The sequence below is a fragment of the Leptodactylus fuscus genome, chromosome 2 (genome assembly GCF_031893055.1).
Source record: "Leptodactylus fuscus isolate aLepFus1 chromosome 2, aLepFus1.hap2, whole genome shotgun sequence".
NCBI classification, from domain to species: domain Eukaryota; kingdom Metazoa; phylum Chordata; class Amphibia; order Anura; family Leptodactylidae; genus Leptodactylus; species Leptodactylus fuscus.
Window position 1 is genome coordinate 281,416,845 of NC_134266.1, and position 14,655 is coordinate 281,431,499.

General features: G+C 46.3%; 1 protein-coding gene across 1 annotated transcript in view; it reads left to right on the forward strand.

The window, feature by feature from the left end:
- LOC142194227 (uncharacterized) overlaps positions 1–14,655 on the forward strand; it is a 270,460-nt gene that overhangs the window by 61,231 nt on the left and 194,574 nt on the right. The window contains 1 exon segment of the mRNA XM_075263244.1: positions 12,853–13,524. Coding sequence (XP_075119345.1) covers positions 12,853–13,524 — 672 coding nt within the window.

Genomic DNA, 14,655 nt, shown 5'->3' on the forward strand with positions numbered 1-14,655 from the left:
CGAGGACAGTCTGAAGGTACGAGACCTTCAACTTGGGCCTTCACCACCTTCCCGGTCTCGGATCCTAAGTGTCTTGAACACCCTGGACATCTTCTCTAAGGGGAAGATCTCCTTTTCCTCCTCAGAATCGGATGATGACTCCACGTCCCTAAGGCGCAGGTTCTCCAGGGGCGGAAGGGACAACAACTCGCAGTCCAGCCGTGGCCTTTTGGCTGAGGACTCCATCCTTTTCATGGAGTCCTGGACGAAGCCCTTCACCCAGGATACCATCTCCCGCATGGGGGTTGCCTCAGAAGGGGGGGCTCTACATCCTGGACAAAAACGAAACTGGGAGTCGTCAGGCAGTGGGACTCTGCAGGTAGCGCATGAAAGATGTTTCCTCTTTGCCACGGCCTTCCTCCGAGGAGGAACAGTAGAGGAGGAAGAAGAAGACATTCTGAGAAGGAACAAAGAAAAAGAATACTAACAACCTTTGCCCTCCCATAGTGGGAACCGCTACCACCCCTTCCCCCTGGCCGCCTCCCCCAAACCTGAATCAACAGAGCTGCTTTCTAGGACAAATTGACCAAGGAGCTTCTCTAGTTGAGGTGCCAGTAACCGGAGCAACAGGCACTGAAAGATGGTTTTGGAGGGGATATATAGGCCAGGGGGCGGGACTAAAAAAGGGCACGCCCCTTCCTTCTTTGGGGCAATCTTTTTTGGGGGCAAAGGCAAATACTCACAGAGGGGGGGGCCCCTCAATACTGACAGGATCCCCAGAAACTGGAGGCCCCCCCCTCAGGAACCCCGGCATCCGCTCGTCTCCCGGGGGTTTCGTTCGCCCGCCGCGCGAACCGCATACCGCGCATGTGCGGCGGATGAGTAGGGCGGCGGACCCGGGGAACCAAAAAACGGTTCCCAGGAGAAAGGGTCCTAGCTGCGCAGGGAAGCCCGGCTCCAGCGCGGCAGCACTCCAGGCGCACGCCGCATGAGCCAGCGGGCTCCCCCGGCGGGGGAGGAAGCAGCAGAGGCTCAGAAGAGCAAAAAGAAAGGAAAAATATAGCAAAGTCTTCCGCTTGTCAGGTAAGAAGGAGGGGGGAGAGAGAGTAGCAGACCCCTATGAGAAATCAGAACCCCTGCTCCTCCTACCACCTGTCCTGTCCCACAGGACAGAAAAAAAACACAAGGGAGGAGCATGTCTTCCGGCCTCTTATAGGGGTCAAAAGCTGTTAGGTAATTAAAAATTCCACCTGTCCTAACAGCTCATTAGGGGCAGGAATACCCCAGTTGTGCTGCTGTTGGGCATAGGGGGAAAGTGCTAATTGCGCAGACGTTGCGCATACACTCTCATTTACATTGAATGATTGGGCCGGAATTGCCCTTTAGTAACCTTAGTGCTATTGTTGCACTTCTGTGCTAGTTCTGCCCCAGACTCGGCCTTACACATCTCGCAGTTTCATGTGGATGGCTCGGATAGATTACAGATTACTAATAGATCCTATGTTTAGGGGCCCCCAGTTTAGGGAGTGACTCTTCCTCATGTTTCATAGCTTTCTCTTCTATTTGGTTCCGTATTAGGACAATTTGTTCTCATTTTTGGTAACATTTAAAAAGCTCAAACAATCCCCCATTTATTAGGAACAGGTCTGTGCCCGGGGTGTTATAGATACACATGGCGGTTCTATTACTAATAGCAGCGGGTTATGGTGGTAGATATCTAGGAGCAGCATCAGCAGCAGTGCAGTAACTGGAGGAGAATACAGGGAGACGGGGGCAACACACTGGCTCAGCACTGCAACCTCGCAGCACTGGAGTCCTGGGTTTAAATCCCACCAGGAACAACATCTGTGAGAAGTTTGTATGTTCTCCCCGTGTTTGCGTGGATTTCCTCCCATTCTACAAAGACCTAGGGAAAAAAAAATACATTGTGATCCCTATATATATATATATATATATATATATATATATATATCCCTATATGGGGCTCACAATCTACATAAAAACATACAGAGAGACGGTGACATCACTATTCGGTGACATCAGGGGCGTAACTACCGTGGTAGCAGCAGTAGCAGCTGCCACAGGGCCCAGGCCATTAGGGGGCCCGGTGACAGCCGCTACCACTACGTTTTTTTTTTTTTTTTTTAAAAAGTCCGTTACGGGCCCCATTCACTTGCCGATCCTGGCTGGGCCGGGATCGGCAAGTGACACCGCGGGGCCCACAGAGGCTATCATTATACTCGGGGGTCTTTGCAGACCCCCGAGTATAATGATCGGCGCACCGGGAGGGGTAAGGTAACATAAAAAACAGTGTTACTTACCTCTCCGCGATCCTGCCAGGCCTCCGTCATTCGTGTCTGACGTCTCTGACGTCACATGACCCAGGCCAGCTTCCCGGGTCATGTGACGTCTGACGTCATTAAAGCTGGACAAGAGCGGACAGGACAGCCGACAGGAACAGGTAAGCAACTGTCTCTGTTCTTTTAATGGTTTTAATCCCCCGGGTCTCCGATTATTATACTCTGGGGCCTTTTCAGACCCCAGAGTATAATAAATGTTTATAGGTGTCCACAGTGGGACATATGGGGACACTATGGGGGATAATACTGTGTGTGCAGGGGCACTATAGGGGTTAATAATACTGTGTGTGCATTGGACACTATAGGGGTTAATACTGTGTGTAGGGGACACTATAGGGGTTAATAATACTGTGTGTGCAGGGGACACTATGGGGGATAATACTGTGTGTGCATTGGACACTATAGGGGTTAATAATACTGTGTGTGCATTGGACACTATAGGGGTTAATACTGTGTGTGCATTGGACACTATAGGGGTTAATACTGTGTGTGCAGGGGACACTATGGGGGATAATACTGTGTGCATTGGACACTATAGGGGTTAATAATACTGTGTGTGCAGGGGACACTATAGGGGTTAATAATACTGTGTGTGCATTGGACACTATAGGGGTTCATAATACTGTGTGTGCAGGGGACACTATGGGGGATAATACTGTGTGCATTGGACACTATAGGGGTTAATAATACTGTGTGTGCAGGGGACACTATAGGGGTTAATACTGTGTGTAGGGGACACTATAGGGGTTAATACTGTGTGTGCAGGGGACACTATGGGGGATAATACTGTGTGCATTGGACACTATAGGGGTTAATAATACTGTGTGTGCATTGGACACTATAGGGGTTAGTACTGTGTGTGCAGGGGACACTATAGGGGTTAATGGGTTAATAATACTGTGTGTGCAGGGGACACTATGGGGGATAATACTGTGTGCAGGGGCACTATAGGGGTTAATAATACTGTGTGTGCATTGGACACTATAGGGGTTAATACTGTGTGTGCATTGGACACTATAGGGGTTAATAATACTGTGTGTGCATTGGACACTATAGGGGTTAATAATACTGTGTGTGCATTGGACACTATAGGGGTTAATACTGTGTGTGCAGGGGACACTATAGGGGTTAATACTGTGTGTGCAGGGGACACTATAGGGGTTAATACTGTGTGTGCAGGGGACACTATTGGGGATAATACTGTGTGCAGGGCTTACTAAGGGACATAATAGAGTGCAGAGGAGGGGGTCAGTCGAGGTCTTTGGCATCGGTTTGGGGAGGGGGGGCCCCATGTCAAAAGTTCGCCACGGGGCCCCGCCATTCCTAGTTACGCCACTGGGTGACATCACTATTCTCTTGTGGTCGGACAAGATAAAACTCTCCTGACAAACTGGGCCAAGACTATTAGCCAAGAAATCCATGGGGTCAGAGTTATCTGCTGGACTATAGGTGTACTCAGGATAGGACTGAGATGTGTAACTAGGAATGGCGGGGCCCTAAGGTGAACATTTGATGTAGACCCACCCTGCTAATCCCCCTTACCCCCCTTCCCTCACAAACTGCATTCCCTGATTCCCTGTCCGCTTGTAGTGCGGTTATGCGCGGTCGGCTCTGCCCAGGCCCGATCCCTGGCAGAGTGAATTCAGAGCCGGAAGACGCCGCGGGGACGCTGCAAGGAGAAGACTTCTCGGAGGATCCAGCCCGACCCTCACTCGTGGACTTGCTAAGTATAATTTGATCGAATGTTGCCTACCCCTGAAACGAGCATTTTCCCCCCATAGACAATAATGGGGTTCGATAGTCGATTCGAGTAGTTGAATATTGAGGGGCTACTGGAAATGAATATCAAACCTCGAACATTTTACTGTTCGCTCATCTCTAATAATAATGGAGGGTCCGGGGGATGGTCATGTCTATGGGATAATGATGGAGGGTCCGGGGGATGGTCATGTCTATGGGATAATGATGGAGGGTCTGGGGGATGGTCATGTCTATGGGATAATGATGGAGGGTCCGGGGGATGGTCATGTCTATGGGATAATGATGGAGGGTCCGGGGGATGGTCATGTCTATGGGATAATGATGGAGGGTCCGGGGGATGGTCATGTCTATGGGATAATGATGGAGGGTCCGGGGGATGGTCATGTCTATGGGATAATGATGGAGGGTGCGGGGGATGGTCATGTCTATGGGATAATGATGGAGGGTTCGGGGGATGGTCATGTCTATGGGATAATGATGGAGGGTGTGGGGGATGGTCATGTCTATGGGATAATGATGCAGGGTTCGGGGGATGGTCATGTCTATGGGATAATGATGGAGGGTGTGGGGGATGGTCATGTCTATGGGATAATGATGGAGGGTCCGGGGGATGGTCATGTCTATGGGATAATGATGGAGGGTCCGGGGGATGGTCTCAGGTCTGGACATCAGGATGTAAGATGTCCATTGTCTCTCCTGATTCTCACATGAGAAGGTCTCGGAGTATCTCAGGAATCTCTTACAGATGATAAATAGGGGGGGGAACAATAGGTACAATGCAGATACAATGTGTGCATGGTGGGGGGTCTCAGGAGGATATTGTATGAGGTGGAGCCCAGTGTCATCCTCAATAGTGTCTCTGATCAGGAAGGAGGTAATGGGGGAGGGCAGATGTGGCCACCATAGGGCTATATAGATCCAAGCATTGTCCAGGAGGTTTATTTACCAGAGGACTTACAAGGAGGGAACTTACCTGAGGAGGAGACCCTGACAGGAGATATATATATATATATATATATATACCTGAGCTGAGAGTGCGGAGCGCCCCCGTCTGGTGAGTAGAATATCACTGACTATAATATACTGTAATGATGGTGGACTATAAGGAATAGGTGTCTGTATATGTCATGTGTATGGGTTATGTCTGTCCCCGTGTGGGGGTTTCCATATTAACCCTGTAATAACCGGAACAGTCATTTTACCCCTTATGTAACCCCTTAATGACCAGGACATTTTTGTATTTTCCTATTGGGTAACCCAGGAGTTATTAATCACTTTTTAACATTTTTTGGGCGGCAAAGAGATAAAATACAGAAATTTAGACATTTTTGTTTTAGATTTTTCTTCAGGTTTTTATGGACCAGGAAATATCTTTTTTATTTATTTCCTTTTACTTTTTTATTATTTACAAAAAGTTTTGGTGCAGGAAATTAATGAGAAAGTGTAACTCCATTAACCAGTTCAGGAGCGCCCATAGACTATATACCCGTACGTCATTGTAGTGTTTAGTAGCTGCAGATCTGGGGAGTCGGCTGTGACTACATCCGGAGCTCCTCTAGAGAAGGCAGAGACTGGTTATTACCGTCCTCACATCCCCATCTCTGTATACACCGCGCTCAGTGAGTGCTATTGTACTTAGTCATATATGAAAGAAACCTCAGATCTCTACAACCTATATGTTGGTTTCCAGCTGTATACCGCCTCTGTTCTGCTCACACATATACTGTGGGCGATATCCGCTTGTGTAACCTCCATTTTGGATTCCAGGGCCATGTGGGGCGATGCCTGCAGCCGTTTTAGAGAGCTCACCCCCCTCAGCCATAATGAGATGCGACTCCTCTCCTGAACTATGTGACCACTTTGCCCTAATCATGTTATGCTAATTATACTGGTCCAACCTGTTCTTTGTCTATACCAGGGGTCTCAAACTCAATTTCCCCGGGGGCCGCTGGAGGTAGAGTCTGGGTGAGGCTGGGCCGCATCAGGTTTTCCCAATTTTTTTATTTCTAAAAGTTGCCATGTTCTGACACCCGTAACTTTTTTATACTTCTGTGTACGGGGATGTATAGGGCGTCTTTTTTTGCGGGGACGGGTGTACTTTCCAGTTCTACCATTTTGGGGAATTGCTTTCGCTTTGATTATTTTTTATTCAAATTTTTATCAGAGGCAAAACAGTGAAAAAACGTCGGTTTGGCCCTTTTGACTCTGTTTCCTGCTGTGATGTTTACCGTACTGGAGAAATATTTTTATAGATTTGTACAGCGAGTTTTTCCGGACACAGGGAGACCTAACATGGATGTGCTTCACAGTCTTAGAATACTTTTATATGTGTTCTAGGGAGAAGGGCGTGATTTGAATTTTAAATACTTTTAAAAAAATGTATTTCTTTTTTACATTTTTTATTTTTTTTGGGATTTATTACACCTCCTAGGGGTCTTGAACCCCATGGGGTCTGATCACTAATGCAATGCATCACAATGCTAATGCATTGCAATATATTGCAAAAAATTATCATTTTTTTGCAGAATGCATAGAGCAGCCTGCAAAAGAAAATCACTGCAGACCGGCCGGGGAGCTTTTACAAGGCTCCTGACTGTCATCCCAACGCAGGGGCGGATCCAGAGCCGGGCAACCACCCGGGGCCCCGCGGCGCGGCCGGGACCTAACAAAATGGTCCCGGTCGGCATGTCCCGATTTCAACTGAGCTCAGTGTTAAAGCAGGAGCTGACAACTCCTGCTTTAAACGCCTATGTATTCAGCTCATCGGCGGTAGGACGCCAATGAGCTGAATAAAGATAGGCGTTTAAAGAAGGAGCTGTCAGCTCCTACTTTAACGCTGAGCTTCGGCATTTGTTGCTGCGATGTGATGACGTCACATCACGGCTACAATATGTGTATGAGGGAGAGAGCTGCGGGGTAAGGTGAGTGTGTGTGTGCGTGTCTGTGTGTGTGAGAACAGCATGACTCTGGGGCAGATGGGGGGGGCAGCATGACACTGGGGCAGATGGAGGGGGGAGAACGGCATGACACTGGGGCAGATGGAGGGGGGAACAGCATGACACTGGGGCAGATGAAGGGGGGGACAGTATGACACGGGCAGATGGAGGGGGGGAGAACAGCATGACACTGGGGCAGATGGAGGGGGGAGAACGGCATGACACTGGGACAGATAGAGGGGGAGAGAACAGCATGACACTGGGGCAAATGAAGGGGGAGAGAACAGCATGACACTGGGGCAGATGGAGGGTAGGGGACAGCATGACACTGGGGCAGATGAAGGGGGAGAGAACAGCATGACACTGGGGCAGATGAAGGGGGGAGAATGGCATGACACTGGGGCAGATGAAGGGGGAAGAATGGCATGACACTGGGGCAGATGAAGGGGAGAGAATGGCATGACACTGGGGCAAATGAAGGGGGGGAGAACGGCATGACACTGAAGCAGATGAAGGGGGGATGGCATGACACTGGGGCAGATGAAGGGGGGGAGAATGGCATGAGACTGGGGCAGATAAAGGGGGGAGAACGGCATGAGACTGGGGCAGATGAAGGGGGGAGAACGGCATGACATGGGGCAGATGAAGGCGGGAGAACGGCATGACACTGGGGCAGATGAAGGGGGGATGGCATGACACTGGGGCAGATGAAGGGGGGGAGAATGGCATGACGTTGGGGCAGATGAAGGGGGGAGAACGGCATGACATTGGGGCAGATGAAGGGGGGAGAACGGCATGACACTGGGGCAGATGAAGGGGGGAGAACGGCATGACACTGGGGCAGAGACGGGGGAAATGAAACTGTGGGCAGATAAAGGGGGAGAATTTCATGAAACTGGGGACAGAGATAGAGGGGGGGGAGATGAAACTAGGGGTAGAAGAAGGGTGTATATGAAAATGGGGGAGAGATGGAGGGCGGACATATAATTTACGGGTGACTGTAGGAGGATTATACTGTGTGGAATCACATGAAAATTGAATGAGAGTGGGTGGAGTCAACATAAAAGTGGGCGGGGCCTAATTTAACACGTTTTGTTCCTTCTTTCTAGTCTTCAACAGTTGGGAAGTACAGGTTAGAATTGCGAGACCCCCCCAGTAAGTAGGGCCCCGCCAAAGTCAATTGCCCAGGGCCACGCAAAACCTGGATCCGCCACTGTCCCAACGTGACGTCAGCTCTGGAGCATACTCCAGGTGCCGGCGATCACGGGCAAAATAGCGGCGCCCATGCGCCGCTGGGAAAATGGCGCCTCGGTCAGCTTTGACCGAGGCGTCAGAGGGGTTAATGCCTCCAATTGATGCAGCCGGGTGCCGCAAACTATTGTCCCGAAGGCCGCAGTTGGCCCGCGTGCCGCGAGTTTGAGACCCCTGGTCTCTACAATGTATTTAACTGGTTGCTGGAATAGTGTTAAGGTGCCATGTCACATTTGCAGAGCCCCTAAAGTACCAATAATATATAAATCCCTCAAAAGTGACCCCGTTTTAGAAACTACACCCCTCAAGTAATTTCACAAGGGGTAAAGTACAATGTGAAAATGGAAATTTTTAAAGAAATATGCCATTTTGGTGCTCAATACATTGTACCCACTGAGTCATCAGAGACTTACACTCATAAAACCATTAAATGGGCCATCCCGGGGACAAATAGTTATATATGTGGGTGCACACTGCTGCTTGGACACACAACAGGGCTCAGGAGGGAAGGAGCACTGTGCTTTTTAGCTTTTGGGGTACAGATTTCTGGACACCATGTTGTTTTGGCAGAGCCCTGGAGGTGCCAGTAAATTGGAATTATCCAAGAAGTGACCCCATTTTGTAGGGGAAGTTTTAGGGTCTCTGCAAATGTGACAAAGTGTCCACAAACCAACAATCTAAATCTGCACTCCTAAAGCACATAGCGCCCCTTCACATCTACCCCCTGCTGTGTACCCAAATGGCAGTTTACACCCACATGTCTGACACTGGTGTACCCCGGATAATAATATCATATGTGGGTATACACTGCTGTTTGGGCACAGCTGGGAACAGAAGGGAAGGAGCACTGTTTTGGTTTTTGGAGCACAGTTTGGTTTTTGGATGTCTTATCACTTTTACAGAGACCCTGAATAACCAGTAAAGTGGATTCTGCAGACTTGTGACCCCATTTTGGAAACTACAGCCCTAAAGGGATTTATCAAGTAGGGTAGCGAGCATTTTTAACCCTTGAGTATTGCATTCATTTAATTTCAATAAATGATTGTGCAGCTGATATTGAAAAGGAAAATATGTTGTGCCCAGTTTGTGTCAGCAGAGACACACACTCCAAAAACTGGTAAGCGGGTATCCCGGGCACAACAGGTTTTGGAGCCTTCATCTCTGATACAAGCCAGGCACAACATATTAAGCATTGGAATTACATATTCCTGGAAAAATTGTCATTTTCACATTTTGCAGTCAGCTGCGTATTCATTTCTAGAGAATAAATTATAGCAACTGTTGGATAAATTGCTTCAAGTAAATGTAGTTTCCAAAATGGGGTGACATGTCAGGGGATCCTACTTTACTGGCATTTCAGGAGCTCTTCAAAAGGGTCATGGCATCCAAAAGCTAAACTGTCTAAATCTGTGCGCCAAAAACCAAATAGCGCTCCCTCCTTTCTGTGCCAGGCTGTGCCCCAATATCAGTTTATATCACATATGACAATACATACGTTATCCTGGGTACACCAGTGTCATACATGTGGCATAAACTGCAGTTTGGGAACACAGCAGGGCGCAGATGGGAAGGAGTGCTATGCGACTTTTGGAGTACAGATGCAGGACGCCATGTCATGTTTACAGAGCCTCTAAGGTACCAGAAAAGGGGAATCCCAAAAGGAGTGACCCCATTTTGAAAACCCTCAAAAAAATTTAGATTACAGATACCGGCACCCCCCGATCATGGCGGAACCCCTTGGATGCTGCGGTCATGCTTGATCGCAGCATTCAAGGGGTTAAAGCTCAGCTCCAATCCGATGTTATGGAGCAGGGTGTTAGCTGTCAGTAAGTGCCTGTTGTATTTTTACTATTGGCCGGACTTCAGAGACCAAGACCGCAAATTTACAGCTGTCATTTACAGTCGTCAACCAGTTAAGCTACCTCTTTCCCTCCATTAAAGCAGAACCCACTATATACACAAGAACTCTGTGTGTGTTTCTCTAAGCTAGCTTATACACCAACTTTATTCATTTGGACTTCAATATGGTGATACTTAGAGCGGATTGTACTCATACACAAACAGCCACACTGCTTTTTCTCCGTTTTTTGATCCATATATGGATCACAATGTACCTTTTTTTCCCTATCATGTCTTTTTGTAGAATGGGAGGAAATCCATGCAAACACAGGGAGAACATACAAACTCCTTGCAGATGTTGTCCCTGGCAGGATTTGAACCCAGGACTCAAGCGCTGCAAGGCTATAGTGCTAAGCACTGAGCCACCATGTTGCCCCTATTCTCTCTGTTTTCCTTACTGCACACACAGCTCAGCTTCCTTCCTACCCCATATATTGACCCGCATACAGCCAGCTTTCTCCATGCTCTCGCTATACACTTAGCTCCGCTACCTGCAGGTCCCCCACACACACATCATTTGCATTTCCAGCCTTCCCCCAACAGTCAGCTATGCTCCTTCCACCCTTCCCCCACTCTTAGCCCTGTTATCTACACACTTCTCCAGCACAAAGCTCTTCCTCCACCCTTCCCTCCTTCACTTAGCTCTTCTACCATTCTGTTCTTCCCCATACAGAGAGCCCTGAACAGCTTGTACCATAAAGTAAGTGATTGAAGAACAAGCTCCACCCCTGTACGTGAATGATCACATGACTATGATACTATGAAAGAAATTATTCCAGAGCCTGAAAAATACCGACAATTAGTATTACCGGCAGTGCTGTCTGCATTACAGTGCGGAAAGTTATCCCCTTGCCTCGTGACTACCCTGGAGGTCTTTACATGACCCCAAAAACTTTTACCATTAGGATACCAATTGGATTTTTTTCTAGATATATTTATTGACCCTTATTAATAATACTATGGATGTCGGGTATTAGATTATACAGACTGTCCAGGAGCTGAGCAGCTGTAATAGCCACGGGGATTGCACTGTATTATACATCAGAGACCCGGCAGTAATACCCACGATCAGTGCCCGCAGTGATCACAGGCATTAAGGCCTCCGTTGTCTTGTCTGGCATATCCCTGTATTACAGGCTCCTCTATGCAGCCTATAATAGAACTGCCCATATTATACAATGCATTGTGATGTATTAGCATCGTGATGGGTTATATTAATAATAATGAGGTTCAAGACCTCTAGGAAGGCCAAAAAAAGGAAAATGTAGAAATATTTTTTAACAAATATAAAAAAAATTCATATCACCCCCTTTTCTTAGAAGACCTATAATAGTTAAACACGTCCACATTAGGTATCCCTGTGTCTGAAATTACCGGTGTGCCGCCTTATATTGCTGTTTTACCTTCCATAGAAATTTGACTAAAAAGCAATAGACATTATCCATGATGTAACTAAAAAGTACAACTTGCTCCACAAAATCCAAGCCCTATGCATCCCCATACATGGAGATATGAAAAAGTTACAAGTGGCAGAATATGGCGGCTGCAAGAGTCTATTTTTTTGTACAGTGAACGACTGAAAATGAAAACCCATAAGAATATCGCACAAATGCAGATTTTTTCCAATTCCACCCCATTCAGTATCTTTTCCAGCTTCCCAGTACATTGTACAGAATAATAAATGGTAACATTACAAATTACAATCTGTCCCCCAGACAAAGTACATTAATCCCTCATACGGCTCTGTGAACGGAAAAATAATAAAGTTTTAGGGTTCGGAAGGCGGAGAGTCAAAAATGAAAATTGATTGTGGCGAGAAGGGGTTAAAGGGGTTATGCCATAAAAAGTATTTATCCTATATCCATATGATAGATTGCAAATACCTGATCGGCGGGGCCTGACTCCTGACACCCTCCGATCCTGACAATGGGGTGTGTTATTCCCCAATGCACATTCATTCTGACTGCAGCTTGTAGGTCGGTTGGTGGACGGACAACACCGGGTTCCTATTCACAACAATGGGAGCACCGGAGATAGCCAATCGCTTTACTTCAGCTATTTCTGATGCTCCTCCCGAACCGTATGGGGGCGTCATCCACCACATGACAGGTCTACATTCTGCCTGGTTGGGGTCTCTGCAGTCAGACCCCACCGATCAGGTATTCTATGGGTAATACTTTCCTGGTATTTCCCCTTTAATGACCCGGTAGAGGGTTTGTAGACTTTCTAATACACAATATAAGAGTCCGTTCTGTATTAGGAATCACTAGATTTAGTAGATTTGTAGATTGTTAGATATCTCATTACTTGTTACTGACACTGTTGTGTATAAGAAATCCTCATATGGTGATTTGGTGACTATTGTGCGACATGTCTCGGTAATTACAATATCTCACTAATAAAATTATAATTGTTTTGTTTAAAAAAATTCTGTTTCATTTTGCAGGCGGTGACTGGATGAGCGGCTCCATAGACACCCCCCAAATATAAAGGAGAAGATAATCACAGATTGGTACAAGAAGACCTGGACGTAGACTGGGGAAATCTTTTCTGGTTCTGAACCATGAGCTCAGACATGAAACCTAATCCTTCCATACATGAGGGAACTGGCAGAGATGAAAAAACATTTCCATGTCCTGAATGTGGGAAACATTTTAGCAGAAAAGCACATGTTGAAGATCATATAAGAACCCACACAGGAGAGAAGCCATTCTCATGCCCAGAATGTGGGAAATGTTTTACAAGTTCAAACAATCTGCAAATACATCAGAGAACTCACACAGGAGAGAAGCCATATTCATGTTGTGAATGTGGAAAATGTTTTAACCAAAAATCGTATCTTACAAAACATCTGAAAGTTCACATTGCAGATAACACTTTTTCTTGCTCAGAATGTGGAAAATGTTTTAGCCAACATGGTAATCTTAAGAGACATGAGAGAACTCACACAGGAGAGAAGCCATATTCATGCTCAGAATGTGGAAAATGTTTTAGCCAACATGGTAATCTTAAGAGTCATGAGAGAACTCACACAGGAGAGAAGCCATATTCATGCTCAGAATGTGGAAATTGTTTTAGCTGCAAATCAAGCCTTGTAGATCATGAGAGAACTCACACAGGAGAGAAGCCATATTCATGCTCAGAATGTGGAAATTGTTTTAGCTGCAAATCAAGCCTTGTAGATCATGAGAGAACTCACACAGGAGAGAAGCCTTTTTCATGCTCAGAATGTGGGAAATGTTTTAGCAAACAAAGACATCTTAAGAGACATGAGAGAATTCACACAGGAGAGAAGCCATATTCATGCTCAGAATGTGGGAAATGTTTTAGCCAACAAAGTCATCTTAAGACACATGAGAGAACTCACACAGGAGAGAAGCCATATTTATGTTCTGAATGTGGGAAATGTTTTAACCTACAAAATAACCTTAAGAGACATGAGAGAAGAAGTCACAAAACAAGAACAATTCCCCAGTAAAGTGTAACCAGTAAGATGTCACTGCCGGTATTTCTGTACATAGGTATCATGAACTATGTGACCCCGATATAAAGTATATTTACCAGCCATTACTACACCCAGAGTCGCCTTCCAGGAATCTTCATCGTCTCTTCTTTACAGAACTGCTTTCCTTCAGATACACTCGGAGGTTTTCTTACATGAACTGCTCAATTCAGATCCAGAAGAAACTAGAACTAGAAATCTTGACTCTTTTACAGCGGCATTATTTTATCCTCCTGGCTGTGTGAGGAGTCAGACCCCGCTGATCTGATATTGATGACCCCCCGATACATGAGCCATCAGTCTATAACCTGCAGGACACCTCTAGTTTGGACCTTTAGGACTGAGCGGTTTTCCATTAATGTCGCTGTATGAGGGCTTAGTTTTTTGTGCGGGTTGTATTTTTTTTTGTAGTAACATTTCAGGATAGATGGAATTTATTGATGAACTTTTATTAAATGTAACAACGATTTCACCATTTACCATGTGACATAAATAATGTTTTCCCTTTATGATGATGTCGCTGCGATTATGGAGACACCAAATATGTAGAAATGTTTTTATTTTATGTTTTGCAACTTTTTCAGAATAAAGAAACTTTGATAGCAATTTGTCGCTGCTTTCTAAGAGCCAAAACTAAAACATAATTCTGTCACTGTATTCCTATGGGGCTTGTGTTTTGTAGGAGCAGATGTAGTTTTATAGGTAACATTATGGGGCACAGGGGGCTTCTTACTTACAGGCTGTGGACACCTTTGTACATGAGAAATCAATAAACACATATTGTCCTAAGACAATGAACCAGGCCCGGTCACATTTACCATCATTTACACCAGATTACTGACATGAGCTATGAGCTGGGGTAGATTTCAGCACGGCCTATATCCACCTCCTTGGCTACCAGGACAGACATCAATGCTTGTGGTACATCCCAATACAAACACCAGACGTCAGTGTCACATTGTAGTCA